The sequence below is a fragment of the Pygocentrus nattereri genome, chromosome 3, assembly GCF_015220715.1.
Source record: "Pygocentrus nattereri isolate fPygNat1 chromosome 3, fPygNat1.pri, whole genome shotgun sequence".
Classification (NCBI taxonomy): Eukaryota; Metazoa; Chordata; class Actinopteri; order Characiformes; family Serrasalmidae; genus Pygocentrus; species Pygocentrus nattereri.
Genome location: NC_051213.1, coordinates 23,128,521 through 23,147,620, shown reverse-complemented (window position 1 = coordinate 23,147,620; position 19,100 = coordinate 23,128,521). Strand labels below are relative to the sequence as shown.

The 19,100-nt window shown below is 37.7% G+C and overlaps 1 protein-coding gene across 2 annotated transcripts; it reads left to right on the top strand.

Moving 5' to 3' along the window:
- Positions 1–869: 869 nt before the first annotated feature.
- On the top strand, positions 870–17,829 carry sh3d21 (SH3 domain containing 21). Of its 2 annotated transcripts, none has more exons than XM_017708265.2 (17): positions 870–1,114; positions 2,422–2,579; positions 2,705–2,762; positions 3,118–3,233; positions 3,573–3,663; positions 3,782–3,843; positions 3,932–3,974; positions 4,501–4,595; positions 5,047–5,145; positions 5,516–5,567; positions 10,815–10,877; positions 11,220–11,328; positions 13,678–13,843; positions 14,042–14,089; positions 14,559–14,698; positions 14,817–14,880; positions 15,354–17,829. In XM_017708265.2, exons 1-17 carry the CDS (start codon positions 1,111–1,113, stop codon positions 15,384–15,386), a joined length of 1,401 nt encoding a protein of 466 aa, XP_017563754.1. In that variant the 5' UTR covers positions 870–1,110; the 3' UTR covers positions 15,387–17,829. The 2 variants fall into 2 exon arrangements, with proteins under 2 accessions (XP_017563754.1, XP_017563753.1); XM_017708264.2 differs by having other exon boundaries at positions 14,490–14,698.
- The last annotated feature ends 1,271 nt before the right edge of the window (positions 17,830–19,100 follow it).

Below are 19,100 nucleotides of genomic sequence, written 5' to 3'. Positions count from 1 at the left end.
ATGGGGCCAGTATCAGCAGAAATACTGCATCGGATATTGGGGGGTATGTGTAGCATTCACCACTGTGAAAGAAGACACAGCTTTTGCACAAGTTGTAGTGCTTTATTAAGCAGCTGTAGTTGACCACAGCTATGGCATACCTAAGCTCAAGTTTGACCTAATGGTTCACCTTAGCCCAAACTTACATCTTCCTCTCAGCATTCCTCTCTCGACTGACCCAGTTCTTCCTGTATGCACACATAAACACACAGCCAGCAGACTAGCCCCACATTCACAATAAGAGCCTTTGCAGAAAAACTCATAAATAATACAGAACACTGACCCTCAAACTAACATGAAAAACATGTCCCAAACACACAAATCAAAAGTCCCCACCTCCAAGGAACCACAAAATCTTTGAACGAAACTGGGGACCACCCCCTCCTTCTTGTCTGGTATTGGCTGATACCAAAGGCTTTAATATTGGTATCAGAAAAGGAAAAGTGATACTGTAACTTCTCTAGTTTAAAGCTTTAAAAGCTTGTGACTTGATTTACTTGCTTCACTCATAACTTTTTGCTTTTCTTCCAGCATGAATGTAAAATGCTTTTGACGTCATGCAGTCAATAAATAGGCAACTCCTATCCTGAAGGTGAAAAAGCCAGATACACACATTCTCTCACATGGCAGTGTGTCAAAATGAAAAACATGGATTTAATTATCACTTAAGGCTTCCCCCTTCTTAGGTTTCTTTTTAGTTCTTGTTATTTGCCCTGTATGTCCTTATCTGGACAGAAACCTGTTTCACCTGTTTCTCTCTCTCTCTCTCTCTCTCTCTCTCTCTCTCTCTCTCTCTCTCTCTCTCTCTCTCTCTCACTCTGTCTGTCTTCTACCTCTCTGTCTCATGCACACATGCGTATACATCTACGTCTGAAGTTCTTTAGCTTGTCATGACTAGCAGGGAAGAGTTTCTTAGTGTTAATATTTGACTAAAGGAAGGAGGGCCCAAGCTTTTCTGTTTCTGTGTCTTGAGCAACATTTATTCAGGCTACCCTTTTAACCCTGAAAGTCCGCCCGAGAGAGACTTCTGCCTTTGAAAGCGAGGAGGGCTGAGAAGAGCTTTCAGCAGCAATGGGTGAGTGTCTGTATGCTTTTTTAGATGCCGGTGTTAGCAGTTTTCCAGCAGGAATTACATTTACACTGTCCGCTTCCACTGGTTTCTGTTTGAAATCTAACGCAAGTTTATAACGTGCCAGTGCTGTGAGTTCTGAACAGAATATTGAATACTGAGTTACACTCCTGAGTGTGAGTGTGAGTGATTGACAGTGTGACAGTCAGTGGGTCAGTAAAGTGATAAAGACAACAAAGGAACTCCTTGGGATTTCCTTAGCTCTCTTTACTGCTTCCTGAATTTCTGGATTTTGCCATCGTTTTGTAGATTGGTACAATGGTATTGAATGGGTTTAATGGTTCTAGGAAAATCCTTTAATTGGTATGGTATAGTTAATGTTATAAAATGTCTTCACACACACAATGTATTTACAAAACATTTTTTTTGTTCATTGAAAGTTCTGTGTGAAACCAAATGTGGTTGTTCTATGGTGTCACTTCTGTGTAGCATGAAATTTCCTCGTCCCCAGCTGACTCTGATAGTAATATTCCAATGTCTAGATTTTCAGATTTTCTCTTGGTATTGTGATATAAGTAAGATGTGGATCAGCAGCAGATAAGACACTTACTGTTCTTCCAATGTTGATTTGTTGGTTTGTAAACAAACTGTGCCTGTAGAACCACCGTCTGTAATAGCTACAGCTCAGTGAAGACCTCAGCTGGTGCACTCAGTTCCTGAGTTAAACACTACCTGGAATCATATCCTGCATACCACATACCTTCTGGCCTGTTGAAACACATCTCCTCTGAAATAGTAACATTTTGATTTAAAATGGCAAAATGCGTAATAGCACACCACTGTGTTCATTACACTGGTGCACACCTAAATATTAGGACCAGTGTATACTTGACAAATCAGTGAACAATAAATAGTACAATGTGTTCAAAAAGACTATTACATCTAAGACAGCAACAGTTCTCTATTGAATGCGGCAGTGACACTTTATATAAAGGCCGCATTCATCAGGGCTACATGACACCTACATAAGTCTTGCATGACAATTGATATAATTCTACATATTACATTTATAAATGTTTATTCCAAAAACTATTAGTTTGTCATACAGGCTCAGATTTACGCCTTTTTTACATTAGATTTTCATCACACCTTTAGATGAAATGACATAATACATCATGACAACTGGTTTTTAGTGGGGTTACAACCATTTCACAGTGTATCTCCTTCATATTAGTGTCCATATCACTCTCAGATCTGTAAAGTGTCTTTACTGGTGCCTAATCCTTCTATTCCTCTGTGTGCATCTATGTCAGAGATGCTAGTGCTGATAGGCTTTGAGGGGACGATGGCGGATGAGTTATCGATGCAGCCGGGTGATGTGGTGAAGAATGTGAAGACAGCCAGTGAAGAGGGCTGGCTGGAGGGAGAGCTCAGAGGGAAAAGGGGCATTTTTCCCTCCAACTTTGTTAAGGTGCAGTATTCTTTTTGAGCTCTTGCACATTTTCATGTCAGGGTTGTTAGAAGGCTGATTTTTATCAGCACGGTTCGCTTCATCATAGGTTCCTCCTTGATAACTTCTGTTTTTTGTCCATGCAGGAAGTACCTGTTCACTTGACAGGAGACAGCCAGAGAGAGCCACGAAGCATGCGGAAATGTATGTGCATCCATACATGCTCCAAACAAAATGTGCAATAAACAAAATGAAAATTGACAAACCTGGGAGGCTTGTGAGCCTCCAGCTGCTGAAAAACACTGTGCTTTGGACAGCACGATAAACAGAACCAAGTAATGAAAGACTTCTTCGTCCACACAGACCACTTCCTATCTCAAGGGCCAAGTGCTAATTATAAGTGTCGAAACAGTACTATAAATACATATTAAAGCAGTCACATGTGACATTGACTTCATTTGACTGGAGGGCTGTTTTTTTTTTCTTTTTTGCATAACTGTTTGGTTTAACTTTCACTAGCAAGTTTTTATTTGTGTTCTCTGCTTGTTTTTCACTCCAGCGAAGATGTCGTTGAAGGAACAGTGTAGGAAATGTGAGGTGTCTTATGCCTACAAGCCACTGAACGAGGACGAGCTGGAGCTGGTTGTTGGAGATACTATAGAGATTCTTAGAGAGGTAGAGAGCAATATGTTTCTCGCAAAGACATTCTTTATAATGCACATTATCCATCATGCCTTAGTTCACCAGTTTGCTGCATTTAGCGGAAGTCAAAAGCCTCTAAATGAGTATGTGCAGAAATTACATAGCCTGAGAGTTTTGTTGGTGCAGCTGCATAATATTTATACTTGAAGCCCGGCTTTTAGCACGGGCTGTTTTATCTGTGATGATGTGCTGGCGTTCTTATTTCCTCTTCACGTTTGTTATCTCTAAACCTCAGTCTCTCTCTTGATTTCTGTTTGTGTGTTTTGTCATGGTTTTCTTGACTTAGTGCTTTTCTTTTGTTTGTGCTCACAGATTGAAGATGGGTGGTGGATGGGGAAGAAAAATAACAAAATAGGAGCTTTTCCATCAAACTTTGTAAAAGAAATTTTTTCCTTTTCAAAAGGTGTGGTCTCTTGTAATACTGGACATAATGGATTTTTATTCATGATGGTACTTTCGCACATTAATAATGAATTTTTTTTCCTCACAAGACATTGCTGATCTCTCTCCATGTTTTGCAGATGGAAAACTGAGTGAAAGCAAGAGCCGGCCTAAACTTTCTGATGCTCTCTTCACTAAAGAGGTAGGCTAGAGATGATCTTTCAACTGTATAGAAAATGGATTAGTATGATATGGAATCAATTGTAAATTATTCCTTTGTTTGTTTACAGGGAATACAAGAACAGAGAACAACTATACGCAGAAAAACAAATGGTGAGTGTACCAGATGCATAACAAGGTATTTGATATTTCAAACCAATAGTGAGAAAAAGAACGCCGGCTGCTGTTAAGGATTTCACAAGTGGTTTAGCCGGTTCTGATGACTTTATCGTAGAGATATGGATGATCTTTGTTGAAATGTCAGAGCAGGTCTATTTTGAACACAGACATGTTTTAAATAATAATGACTAACAGCCATTAGTATGTATATCAGACACCAGCTAAGGCAAATTGTTCAGAGCACTGCATACCTTAAGGGTGGCGACTTGAACTGTCACATACTTCCAGTAAGCCTGCCATTACTAGTTGGAGTGGTAGGAATTTAAGGTTCATCCACTGAGCTCTATATCTGATAAGATATAGATCAAAGAATGAATCATGGTGCTTCTCTTGCTGGTCCAAATACAGGTTTCACTATCATTTCATGTCTTCTTTATCTGCTGATTATAAGTAACACCCACACATCCACAGTGCTGGTCAACTCAACACACTAAACATTCCTGTTCCTGTTCTCTGATAGTGAAAGAATACTGTCAGGTCATGTTTGATTATGCAGCCTATGCTGAGGATGAGCTGGACCTAAAGAAAGGAGACATTGTCACCATCATCAACAAGGTCTGAAACTGTGGGACATTTAACTGATACACTGTAAATGTTTACCTGTGCTTTTCTCCATATAACATATGAAGCTCACTGTCTTGCTTTCTTCAGCATCTGAGTGGAAGGGGCAATAGTCTGATTGGCCATCTGTCTATTTAATATGGAATAAATGCAGGACAGTGTTTCACCCTTTACATTTATTTTTTCCAAACCCTTCAAAACTTCAACAAGCCATGTGGTCTGGGTGGTATTGTTAAAATTCACAATTTTAGCTTGCATTCTGTCATTCTGTTAATTGTTAAGCACTGCTACTTTATGCTAAAGTGATGTCTTACAATGTGGGTAAATTCTTACTGCATCTTTATTTTTAGACTGATTTCCTGAGTCATTTCTGTATCTGTGTTTCTTAGAGTGAGTGTGTGTTTATAGCTGGGCTTGGCTTTATTTTCTTTTCCTCTGTACTTAGGTCACTGAGGATGAGGGATGGTGGCAGGGGGAGCTGAATGGGCGGAGGGGCTTCTTCCCCGATAATTTCGTCATGGTTATCCCGAAGGACGCTGTTCAAGTGAGTGGGGTGGAGAAATGTTTTCACACTAGCCCTGTTGCGTGAGAATAGGAGTGACCCCTCAGTTAACACTGCTCTAGGGTTTTACAAAACACTTTTTAGACCAGAAACAGCCAGTTTACTTATGCAGTGTATTTTCCTAGAGGCAGTAAATGATGGTTTTATCACTTTGCTGTGTTGGAAATGAACTTCACTGTTGTCTCTCTGCGAGGTATTTTAAGCTTGTTTAAGAGAGAATGAATCAGAAATTTCCGTTAGTCTCTGAGTAAAGGAAGGCTAAAGTCAGTAACATGATGTTCCCTCTTTGGAAAGAGCATGTTGCTTAACCCAACGTTGTCTCTTATTCATTTTCTTCTTTTTTTGCTGTTAGCTTGGGGACAAAAACCAGCTACCACTGAGACGTGGTTCACAGAAGCAATCAGGTAAGATAATCATCACACTTCTGAAAAGTAGTGCTGCTAGCACTGAAAGTCAGTGAGCGGGAGATTACAGGGTTACTTTGGTACAGAAATGTTTGCTGGCAGTATATTGGATTATTTATGTTGGAGGTTTGTTTTGTGAGAATGTGCTGCAAATTTACCCTATGGCAAATTGTCACAATGTTGGGATTGATTTTAAAATGCATGACATTCATTCATTTTAAATGTTTTCAAGTGAGTCATATTTTGGGGTATTATGAGATATGCATGTACTCTAGGCAAAAGGTGGCCCTAAAAAGTATTTGGACATCATTTTTCTTAAAAATGGTTTAACCTCTATCATGGCCAGTGAAACAATTCTATAACCTAAGAAAAGCTCAACCAGTTTGAAGTCCCTGTAGATACTGAATAACAAGCCTTAGCATGTAACAAGACTAGGATTTTCTGTTAAGTTTATTGTGCTTGACTAGGATTTGGGTTGACGTTAAGGTTAGGGTTAGGATTAGGGCCAGAGTTGGGGTTAAGTTTTGGGTAAAGTTAGCTAAGTTTAGGTTTTTTGTATAATGGAAGTAACATATTAACAACACATCTACTTAATGTAAGTAAAGTCTCAACAGTACAAGTACAACTGATATGTTGATTTATTACTGATAATCTGTTAAGAGTTTTTAATCATCTATAATGGAGCACTTCAAATAAAATGTTAACAGAATGCCTTTACACACTCTATGATGAGTTCATGATTTCATCAATGAACACAAATCAACTGTCAGAGAAACAGCTCCAGACTTTGACCTTTACCCTTTATTGCTTTACAGTAAACTTAGTGCTGTCTAGTTGAAATTCATCTCCAGGATTTCTGACTACTATTAGTTTGATGCTGTGCTAAAAGTGTTTTTCTCTGAAGCAAATATCATTTTGCTTAACATTTTAAGTAATAACCAAAAAACTTTCTTAAATGGTTAAAGCGTCCAAAAGTCACTGTGTATGTATGATATAGATTTTTAAAGTTTTTCAGAGCACACAGATGAATATTAGAAGCTTCATAAGAATCATCAGAACATAACCACAGTCTGACCAAGTGACAGTCTTGGGAACCCCTGGTCAAATTACATACACTATATTTCCAAATGTATTCACTCACCCATCCAAATCGTTGAATTCAGGTGTTCCAATCACTTCTATGGCCACAGGTGTATAAAACCAAGCACTTAGGCCTGCAGACTGCATCTACAAACATTAGTGAAAGAATGGGTCACTCTCAGGGGCTCAGTGAATTCAAGTGTGTCACTGTGACAGGAGGCCACCTGTGCAACAAGTACATTCATGAAATTTCCTCACTACTAAATATTGTATAAAAACTGTGAGTGGTATTATAACAAAGTGGAAGTGATTGGGAATGACAGCAACTCAGCCATGAAGTGGTAGGCCACGTAAAATAATAGAGCAGGGTCAGCGAGAACAGTGTGTAAAGAGCTTCATGGAATGGGTTTCCATGGCCAAGCAGCTGCATCCAAGCCTTACATCACCAAGCGCAATGGAAAGCATCGAATGCAGTGGTGTAAAGCGCCGCCACTGGACTCTAGCAGTGGAGACGTGTTCTCTGGAGTGAGCAATCATACTTCTCCATCTGACAACCCGATGAACAAATCTGGGTTTGGTGGTTGCCAGGGCAATGGTACTTGTCTGACTGCATTGTGCCATGTATAAAATTTGGTGTAGGGGCGGCATTATGGTGTGGTGTGGTTTTCAGGAGTTGCGCTTGGACCCTTAGTTCCAGTAAAAGGAACTCTTAATGCTTCAGCAGACCAAGAGATTTTGGACAATTTCATGCTCCCAACTTTGTGGGAACAGTTTGGGGATGGCCCCTTCCTGTTCCAACATGACTGCACACCAGTGCGCAAAGCAAGGTCCATAAAGACATGGATGAGTGAATTTGGTGTGGAAGACCTTAACTGGCCTGCAGAGTCCTGACCTCAACCCGACAGAAAACCTTTGGGATGAATTAGAGCGGAGACTGCGAGACAGGCCTTCTCAACCAACATTAGTGTCTGACCTCACAAATGCCCTTTTGGAAAATGGTCAAAAATTCCCATAAACACATTCCTAAACTTTGTGGAAAGCCTTCCCAGAAAAGTTGAAGCTGTTATAGCTGCAAATATTGGGCAGACATTATATTAAACCCTATGGATTAAGAATACAATGTCACTCAAGTTCATATGTGTGTGTGTAACGTGTGAACAGAATCGCAGACGCTCGCAGGTAAAAGGGCAAGAGATTTAATACCTGAGGAAATCAGGAGAATCCCCAGAGGGAGAAAACATACATCCGAGTCCAAGTTCAATCCAAAGTCATGATACAAATCAGTCCAGGCAGGCAGAGGTACACAAGGGCAAAACAATACACAAAACCGGGTCAGGAATAGCGAGAAGTCGATACACAGGAAATACACTATAGTTATACCGCTCAGTAATTGCATGGAACAATACCTCGCAAAGAGTCCAAGTAAAGTCCCAGCTTATAAAGAAAGAAACAGGTGCACAACATTAGAATTCCGGCGACTGTGATTGCTGACAGGTGTGGGGGAAGATCACATGAGCCTCCCTAGCATTCTGGGAAGTGGAGTCCGACTTCCCCGTTGACTGCGTGACAGTGTGAAGGCAGACGAGCAAATACTTTTGGCAGTATAGTGTATGTTGTTGATTTTTTTAAGTGAAAATAAGTTAACAGTTACAGAGAACATACTTCTACACATTCAACTACACAGTTTCTTTTTGTTTGCTGAACTGAACATATTGGAAAAACTAAATAAAACATAAAATGTAGCCAGTGCAAAAGTATATGTTAAATGTTTTCTAAAATGTGCACAAATGTAGAAGGTATGCACGTATTTTCACTGAGTAAATGAACAAAATATCATTTGACTGGGGATATTCAAACTTTTGCATGTGACTTTGTATTTGTAACGTAAACTGAACGCAAAAATTAACTAAGTTTGCTTCATCACTCACTCTTCTCTTCTGCAAAAAGCCAGGGGCAGCTGTTTTGCTAATTTGAGGAGCTGGTTAGCTGATAAAGTTTTATTGGAGTGCTAGACCTCATGCAGGTTATATACAAGAGAAAACAGTAACCCTTCATCTGATATGCTTTCTAGCTATTGGGTGTCAGGTGCTCATGATAACCTGAAGGTACTGTTTCATTTAGTTTTGACAGCCACGTGGCTTGATCTTTAAGTCTTTTAAAATAATAAATAATTAGAGGCTTAAATCTTACATGTCTGTGTGTACTTATGTTCATATTTTTGATTAAAATCATCAAAATGAATGTCTTTGGTAATTCTTTAATAAAAGAGCACAGTATGTAATGCCTCACAACACTTTTATACTGTGCAGCAACACTGTATTTCTGCTGAAAAAAAGGATGTGAAATTCTCATTGACAGCTGTCACATCTGGAGCAGGAAGTGGTTGTTTTTACATAGATGAGCTCGAAAATGCTAAGACACCTGTGGTTGGTTTTCACTCTATACTTGAAAACAAAGGGTGCCCAGTTCTTACTGGAGGCCAGTTTAAATGCTACTGTAGCATGCATTAGTCCACCTTAACTCTTGTTTTCACATAAAGTGAATTCTTAGTTGATACATTTCTTAGTAACTGATACGCAGGACTAGAACACATAGCAGTGTTTAAGTTCCACAGGAAGTTCTAGACCTGCTGATGCAACGTGAGCAAGCTGCAGAGAGAAGCAAGGGCACTTATCTGGGCTCTTCATGTATTTAGGTCTTTGTAGTGAATGTCTAACTGCAGAAGCTGGAAACAAAGCTTTCATTCCTCAGAGGGGGTATGTAAAGGCTGATTCAACATGTATTATTTCTCTGTTTTCATTTAAAGAGCTGTTCTTTGTAGAGAACACAGATTTATGGAGATCTGTTAAGCAGTGTGTTCAGTAGTCCTTTAGGAACGTGGCAAACAGGTTGCAGTATTAAATAAGAGAAATTGCATATCATTTGTGCTTACTGAGTAATAAGCATTAGGATGTTACAAGTTTAAGATTTACAAATACAATGTATGTACACCAAATGGGAAAGAACATCTGGGTAGAGAGCTGAGTGGAATTTCTGATCACTGATTTTTTTCTGATTTTACTAGCATGTCTAGGCCTGTATTCAAGTGTTTTGGATTAGGAGTGCTCATCTTGAATCTATTCTTGTCAGTAAGATCTTCAAATTTTTGTAATTAAGACAGGAATCTAATCCTGCAGCAGCACTCCTACTTTAAGAACTTTCTGAATATGGGCCATATCTAACAACAAGCTTCTGTGCATGCATCTTATGTTGTTTGTGTCCAATACGGAACCAGTTATAACGTCTGTGTACTTTCAGTCGTTGCTGAGCTCAGTATAGACCATTGTATTTTATATTATAATATATTGTATATAATAATGTGCAAAAGTCTTAGCCAGCCAAGACAATTATTTAAAACCATGTATCTTAACCATGTATAATAAGTATATTTTTACCAGTAAAAAAACTTTGTAACAGCATCATAAATACAAATAAACACAAACATTGTAAAAAGTAACAAGATTTTTGGTTTTGAAAGAAGTTATTTTTAGTAATAGTAACTGTAAATACTGGGCTTCCTCAAGGAGGCTAGCCTAACACACTGACACAGTTTAAAAAATCATAATATACTGTTTGTTCACTCATGTATTATTCTAATATTATTATTATATGTTGGTATTTTTTTTTCCAAACAAATAAATGCTGACCGCTCAAATAAATGGCTTTACAAAATACTTAATATCAGACATTTGCACAATATTACACAATATGTTCTGTATATTCACAGTTACAGAATGACTTACAAAATGACAAGTTGTGCTCGTTTTAAATATGGCAGTTTTACATTCACACAGAAAATGTAGCCCCAGAGGTCATTTTCTAATGTGGCTGTCTAATGTGAGCTTTATTCCACATGTTATCATGAAAGCACTCCAAGAACTTTCTCAGAATTATCAATTTCCCATGTTTTTTTTTTTTTTTTTTAAAGGACTCGTGAGAGGTTTAAGTAGCCACAGGAAACAGTAGGCTTCTTCCTCTGTCAGGGACTTTGACATTCCCATGCTTTTGCAGACATCCAGTGTTAACCCTACATCATTATACAAATGCTGTAAAACACTGCTTATACAAACAGTTTGGATCTCATTGCTGTTTAATGTTGTCTAAAGAAAGACTCTTTCTGTTTCACAGTAAAGGAAGCTTCTGGAATGGACAAGAACAGCACTGAAACAAGCTCAAAGGCAGAGGCCAAAGGTAAGAAAACAGCATGAAAAAAAATCTGGAGTTTTTAGAGTGCTGCTTCAACGTGCATGTAAATTTGGTGTGAGTGATGTGCTTAAAAGTGCTGTGTTTATTTGGTATCTTGGAAGCCAGTTGGCTAACTGTCTTGATAGAATTGCAATTGTTTTCATAAACTGCCATTAATAAGTTATCACACTGCACAAATAAGTACAAAAATCAGTGTATGTACAAATGTTTTGGTTTATCAACTTAATCAAACAAGAACAACAACAAAATCAGCCTCAATATGCTGCAGGTTCTGGTATTTGCATCGTTATTCTAAAAGCCATCAAATAATTTGTTTGTGTTTTGCAGATGAAAAACCAGATGCCAGAGGTGATCCACCGGGTAAAATCAAGCTGCCTGGCATGTTCAAAACTCCAGCCCCTCCCATTAAGGACAAACCACACAAGCCTGCACCAAAGTAGGTCATCTTTTGAATCAAACACTCTTTAAAGAGCAAATTAGACAGAGCTGTTGAAAGCTAAATGCACAAGAGGCATTCTTTATCACAGTTAATTATCTGATGAGGAGGTAATGAATGTATACATAATACCATGTAATGTGAATGTAACATTCTCAACCATGAGAAGAATAAGGGAGTCAGAGCAGAGCTATAAATTGACTGCACATGTATTTTCTTAGTGATCAGTCCTGGAAACCCTGTTTCCAAAAATGTTGGGATGCTGGGTAAACTGTAAATAAAAACAGAATGCAGTGATATGCAAATAGTGTAAACCCATAGTGTAATTGAAAGTAGTAAAAAGACAACATATCAAATGGTGAAACTGAGAAATGGTGTTGTTTTTGAAAAATATATGCCCATTTTAAGTGTGCTGCCCACAACACATTTAAAAAAAGTTGGGACAGGTGCATGTTTACCACTGTGCTGCATCACCTATTCTTTTAACAACACACTGTAAGTGTTTGGGAAATGAGGAGACCAGTTGCTGTAGTTTTGCAAGTGAAATGTTTTCCAGTTCTTGATCCATATGGGATTTCAGCTGCTCAGCAGTTCAGGGTCTCATTTGTTGTACTTTCTGTTTCATAATGCAGCAAATGTTTTTTAGTGGGTGACAGACCTGAACTGCAGCAGGCCAGTTTAGCACCGTAAACCAGAGCCACCCTGTTGTATTATGTGCAGAATGTGGTTTTGACATGTTTTGCTGAAATAAGTAAGGCCTTCCCTGAAAATTCCCTTCCCTGCCATCATTTGGATGGCAGCATATGTTGCTCCAAAACCTGAATATATGTCGCTCAGTGTTATTGGTGCCTCCACAGATTTGCATGTCACCCATGTCTTGTGCACTAATGCACTCTCAATCCATCACAGATGCTGCCTTTTGAACTCTGCGCTGATAACAAGCCAGAGATGATGAAATCCATAAGTTCTTTGCTATTTTACATTGAGAAACATTACTCTTGAATTCTTGCACTATTTGCCCTTGCAGTGTTTCACAGAGTGGTGAACACCTCCCCATCTTTACTTCTGAAAGACTCAGCCTCCTTTTATGCTCTTTTTATGCTCAGTCATGTTATTGATCCACTGATCTGTTCCATCACTTGTTTTTTTTCTGAGCATTACCAGTCTTTGGATACATTGTTGCCCCTTTCTCAACTTTTAATGCAAGTTAGTGTAAAGAGATTTTACTTCAAGAAATTTTTGGAGCATTTTTATTGGTCCATTGATCATGAAACGTTTACACGAAGTGGAACTGCTGTGCTCAAAATATGTAAAAAACAAATCAGAAAAATGGAGATCATATTTTTGACTGCAACAGTTTGTTAAGTTGTAATGTTAGACTGTAAAAAAGTGAATATATGTTCATTTAAAATTCAGTTCCTCTGTTAGTGTGTACTGTGTGAGCAATGTGTATTTCCACTTTTTTATTTTGTAGTGTGAACATTCTGCAGACACTTATTTTATCACCTCTGGTATGTTTATAGTAGAAAAAGAGAACTGAATACCAATTAAATATAGGCTGCTGATGAACTTCTCCTTGGCATAAGCAAAAACCTACCAGATTAACTTTGCTATTTAGACCACAGAAAACCTCCTTTAACTAAACTAATCTTCTTAGCATGCCAGTTTTGCATTGCACAAAAAGTACAAGGTGAGAGCTGTGTGAGTAGGATATGGAATAGGATATGAAATGCTCAGCCTTCAGAAGAATGAAAAGGAACTAAATTGAAACTGCATGAGTCACTATGGAGCCAAGCAAGCTTAAGTAGCCTGTTTCCTCTTCTGTAAGCGTGCATACAGAACATTTCTTAGAACAGAAACACCTCTTACACCACATGATTATGCCATTAAAAAAAGTTGCCACACCAGACAACTTACAGAACAACTCTGTTTTTTCACTGAAATTTGCAGCTGTTATTTGAATATTGGCTAAAATGTAAAATTAATGGATGAATAAATGAGTAAATATGTTAATAGCCATATTTTTGCATCATTTAGAGGGTTACTGCCATTATTTTGTGGCTTACAGGGTTTTAATAGAATTAATCAGGGTGGCTTAAGAGTTCAGCAGATTGACGCAACATAAGTCAGCACAAAAGGAAATAAACCAAACAATTCAGGTGACCCTGACGTTAAAGAAAACTTCTTAGAGTTTACACTGACGTTAGGGAAAATTCAGGTGTGTCCTGTTTGACCTGTTTGTGTACACCAACAACATTACCAACATATAAGAAACTTTGTTATCATCAGACATGCGGGCAGCTTTCAGTTTCATACGTTTTCACACAAGGATTTAATTTCATCTTTTAGGGCCAGTGATGATCAACCTCAAGCCTCACACCCAGAGAGTAAAGCCAAGGATGCTGACCAGTTTGATGGATTAAATGTATCTTCAGACAAACTCAACCATCCCACAGCCAGCAGGGCCAAACCCCCACAGAGGAGACCACCTACAGGCCTCAGTGCAGCCTCCAATGTATAAAAAAATTTTTCAATATGAAAGTTTAAAGGATGTGACTGGGTTTAAGCTCAATTCTAAGCTAATATATGCCTCAATTTCTACCAACAGATATATACCAACAGCATATTAACTTCATTTGATAATTTGATATTTTGATAACCAACGAATAGCAGGCATGTGGAGATTTGACTAATGACCTGTGTATCTTTAAAGGCTACCAGTGACACCAACCAGAATGAGGCATCGGCAGTTCCCCCCAAGGTTTGAAAACCAAATGTTCACCCACAACACGCCATATACTGATGAGAAGCAGAATGGCTGTATTTGAGAAAGACGTTTGAGAAAGATAATGTGGTAGTCAACAAAGAGCATTCTCTGTGTCATTAGATCTCAGGATGTGACATATTTGTTGATCATCATCTAATGTGAATAATTGATTCAATAAAATTAGTACATAAATATTATTAATGATACACAACTTATATAGGCAATGAAAAAGATTTTGCAATAAGTTGCATTATATGTAATAAGTAATATTACATGCTCATATAATATAATTATAATAGAACTAATATTCAATATATCAGTGATCTCCAAAGTGGGAACTTTATAGGAGGTGGAAAAAAACAATATACATTAGTAAAATTATGTCTTCTTACAGGACGCAGATAATTATTTACCATCAACCAATAAAGCAGAGCAGGCTTTCAACATATCTTCTTTACCTCAGCATCCTGTTCAGTCCAAACCCCAGACTGAGGTCAAACCAGCAGAGGTCAAGCCCCAGGAGGAGAAACCAACACTGGACAAAGTACTGGCTGAACTGAGAGAACTACGCATGGCTCTGGAACTGCTCAAAAATCGATATGAGTGAGTATCACTGCCAGATGCAGAAGCAGACTCAGTGATTCCAATATCTCATTGCAGCATTCCAATCACATTCAACAATCATAATATGCTGTAATATGCAATGTTATTCCCAAAACAGTGCCGATATGAAAGAGCTTAAAGATGAGCTAAGCGAGGAAAAGAGCAAACGAATGAAACTACAGGTGAGTGGGAACATATTTAAATATTCTAAGTTGGAATTCTTTCAGTTCTGATGACAGTGTTCTGTCAGTGTTTGTGGAAGCCCTCCTGTTGATAAGGTTTTCAGTTTGCATTCCTGACATGGCTGTGGGCTGTATTTAGAGTGTATCGAATATTAATTATTGAGTATTTATCATCTTTAGTTCATTAAAAAACATTTTTTGATTACTTAAACACTGTACATTGGGTGATATACACATTAGGTGGTAGGCAGCATTTAAAAAGCCTGATACAAATTAGCAACAAGAGTAGTAGCACTGTAATGATTCTTAAAATCTTGCTCCCAGCACCTTTACATTTGAGTCCAAATTTACAGCTGCTTTGAGTACTTACAGTACTTTAGTACTGTAGTTTAACTATTCGGCTAAAGCTTAAGAATTTATTTTTAAGTACAATCACACATCTGACCAGCTCCCAAAACATTCAATCATTGCAGGATGAGGTCCAAACGCTGAAGAAGCAGAAATAACCCTGTAACCCTGGAGGACTTGATGATCATTTGGACTCGTTGTTTTTCTATGTGTTACTGCTCCCACTGGAATACTGAAACAGCGTGAGATATGCCGAGGACACAGCGCATAGTGTGAGAGACAACAGAGACTGACACAGACACTCCCACATGCGCAGACTCTGAAACCCACTGTCTGATCCCACACTTAGTGACCCAGTCCTCAGTAATTAGGACTACAGGCCTTTTGTTTTGCTCCAAATTGCATTCAGAAGAGAGAGCATTTGTTTGCAGAAAGATGCAATGGAATGGCTTTGTTATTATTTTTTCTTAAATTCACTCTACTGTATTCTCATTCAGATGTTATTTTATGTGCTTATGTTTTCTCTGAGGATTTTCACAACATATAATGCTGCATTTTCATCTGATAAAACCCTGAAAAGTCAAGTTGGATGGCTGAGTTATCCTTTATGTCGGATATATGGATACCTGTCTATCAAATGCATTCACTTCTTTTTCCAAGGCAGAAGATGCACCACCATCTTGTTATTCTTCCTTTTTAAAATAGAACTCATAGCAGTTTAGTGTGTCAGACGGGGCAGTGCTTATGGAAAAGGCACTTGACTGTTTTGACTTTTCTTCATGAAAAGTTACCTGCTTCTCTGCTTTTCTGACTGTTAGAATAGTCCATTGGTTAAGAATTACGGTGGATGTGCTTTCACAGAATCACAGCTTGATCTCACGAGTTGTACTGCGACACTAGGCGGGAATTTTACATTGCTTTTAACAAGGATATTAAGCCTTGTTCTCCGTGTGTGTGTGTGTGTGTGTGTGTGTGTGTGTGTGTGTGTGCGTGTGTGGATTTAAGGTGTTTGTGATGATCTATGGTTAAGATCAGGTATATTGTCAAAGAATGTGTTTGACACTAGAGGGCACTCATGAGATAAATGAAATGAATGGGAGCCTATTGAGCTTTTATGAACCGTAATTTGTGATAGTCATTTTTAAGTCATAAAGGAACTCCTTATGTAATCACAAAATATTGAAACTTATTTAAACACTGCCATCATGCATTTGTAACACCATTAACTTGTTATAAGCCTTATTTGTATTTTGTATTGATGATGTGTTACTCTGCTAGTGAGTGGCTTGCAAACCAATCAACACCCAGTAGCAATAATGCTTGCATTCTATAGGATAAAACCTACATTTGTTGCAAAAAAAAAGAATCCCCCCAAAATGCATTTTTATTCAATTATGTAATACATTTTTTGCCTTCTATCATTAAAGAAAGCTTCTGTGTGAATAACTAGAAATAAGTTTTTTGCCATTCAGCTGCAGTCACTCCCATTCATTGCAGACTCTCACACCCTCTATCGCTTTGGAGTCCTGTTTTTGGGAACGCATGTAATAGGACGAAAGGGAAGTTCTAAAATGGTCTGGGTATTATGAAAAGTTCATGTGATCTGGAAGTATCTGTGTCTGGTGTATTTTAGGTGTCTTTGTGAATAAATGGTTTATCTTCCATCATTTTCTCATAGATGTTATATTTCATTTACATTTTTGAAGTTACTCTCATCTAAACTTGGCTCTGGTGGTGCTACGTATGTTAAAACAAAACTTGATGTTGAAGATGATCTTTGACTACTTTCTGGTGAAAGTGGGACTATTCTCCCAGTCAAACTGTACTCTTAGCTTTCCTAAGTTTCACAGATGCTGTAGACCTTATTAATGCTTGTATCTGGTCTTTGGATTAATCTTTAGATTACAGTAAAATACTGTGGTTGAGCACACTAAGTACACAGCTTCTGCTAGGGCTCTAAACAGAGATAAGAAAAAATCACCACCCATTTATTACTCTCTTATCACTACCACTGTGGCATACCATCACTGGCTTCTAATGAAGCAGCTAGTGGAAGCTAAATACTGCTGGTTTTAAAGTCAGTGAGTGACAAAAGGCCTGACTACCTCACTGAAATGAACTGTCATACTTCACTGTCACTTGTGCCCTTTAAAAAGAACCTTATAACCTTTCATTCTTGGGACTCTAGGTTTTCTTGAAAAGTACCTTTATTTGTACTAATTTAAACCTATGTATTTATTTACTTAGCAAAAAGAATTTAGTTGTATGTTTTTCATGACTCTTGTAAAACTAGAAATGGTTAATATAGCTTTGAGAAGTGATCATGCATGTGTAAATCAGATATCAAGTTTTTTTTAATAATCTATATATAACAAACTCACAACTTATTAATGTCTTAAATAATGTCCCAAAACACAAGTATCTCCACAATGGAATATTTACGGGATAAGGCAGAAATGGTCATAACTAATAAAATAAGATATAAAGAGGTTTTATTTGAAGTGATTTTGGAGCATTTCTGTTTATATAATGTACACAATGTAAAGGACAGCTGCTGTGCTCAAATTGTGTAGGAAAATAAAAGTCAACATATGTGATTTATTTTTTTGTGATATGTTGCATTCACTAATGTGTTACATAACACAGATTACACCTTGCTTGCTTCCAGAGAGCCTTTCCAGGATGTTACTAACCTTTCTTCTCAAGAACTACCTATTGTTACTCACCACCATGTGTTGTGTTTTCTACCATCATCTAATCCATTGTTTTCTACTGTCTTGGTCATGCTATCCATTTGCAATGAAATTGGAAGAATCTGCTAAATATTAATTATTGTGTTAGTAGCTATAGAGATATTAGATAAATATTAGTAATGTATCATAACACATTTTTTTATACATTTAATATGATCTAGGCAATATTTTTTTTTATATATTTAATATGATCTTTTTTATCTTTCCACCACTGTCATTAACTGTTGAGGAGTAACAGCTCACCAGTTGACATTTCTACTGCTGAGCTATGCAGTAAAGGTTTTGTACTTAAACCGAAAGACGTTGCAATGCTCCGTGTTCACATCAAGGGGGTGACACTTACCAGTCATTTGCTTGTGTGCTTCACTGAGTGAAGGAAAAAGTTACAATGAACTTTATAGTTCCAAAGATTCTTAAGACATTCCTCCATTATACTAAACAATAAGCATACACTACTGTTAAAAGTATTGAATCACAATTTCCAATAATATAGAATCATAGATACATTTATAAAATAATTGTTATGAGGCTACTACTTTATAGTTTACATCACATGTAAAACATATGAAGAAAATGTATTATTATTATTATTGTTGTTGCTATTATTATAAAACAATATTATAAATAACAATAATTCTTGCACATTGCATAAACATGCTCTCTAATTTTGCCCAGCTTTGTGTCTTTATTATGAAAATCTAACTAAATTTTTTTCTGGGGAAATATGATGGGGCCTCTGGCCTCATGTCTGGAGGGACAGTCAGACAGGCCAAAAATAAGGCAACATACACTCATGTCAGTACAACACATGTTAACATGCCACTAACATGTCAGTGTCTCTGCTGTGCTGAGAATGACCCACCACTCAAAGATATACAAACGTATCAGGTCAGCAGTGGTTGGAAAGAACACAGGAAACACAGGATCTATAGAATTGGGCAGTGAGTGGAAGGAGCCTTCAACTGATCCAGTGTGATGGTTTGTGATGTGTTTGGTCTGCGCTTAATTTCAGTCCGGGAACCTCATCTGGAGAACATGTGTTCATTAAAACACACCAGCCTGTGACTAAGCAATAGGGTTATTTTTAACAACAACAGAAATTCCTTCCAACTCTCAGGA

Bases quoted from the DNA above. Each gene is read 5' to 3' on its own strand.
- sh3d21 (XM_017708264.2), top strand. The intron at 4,596-5,046 runs GTCTGAAACTGT...CTCTGTACTTAG, and splicing joins TTGTCACCATCATCAACAAG to GTCACTGAGGATGAGGGATG. The intron at 14,881-15,353 runs GTGAGTGGGAAC...CAATCATTGCAG, and splicing joins GCAAACGAATGAAACTACAG to GATGAGGTCCAAACGCTGAA.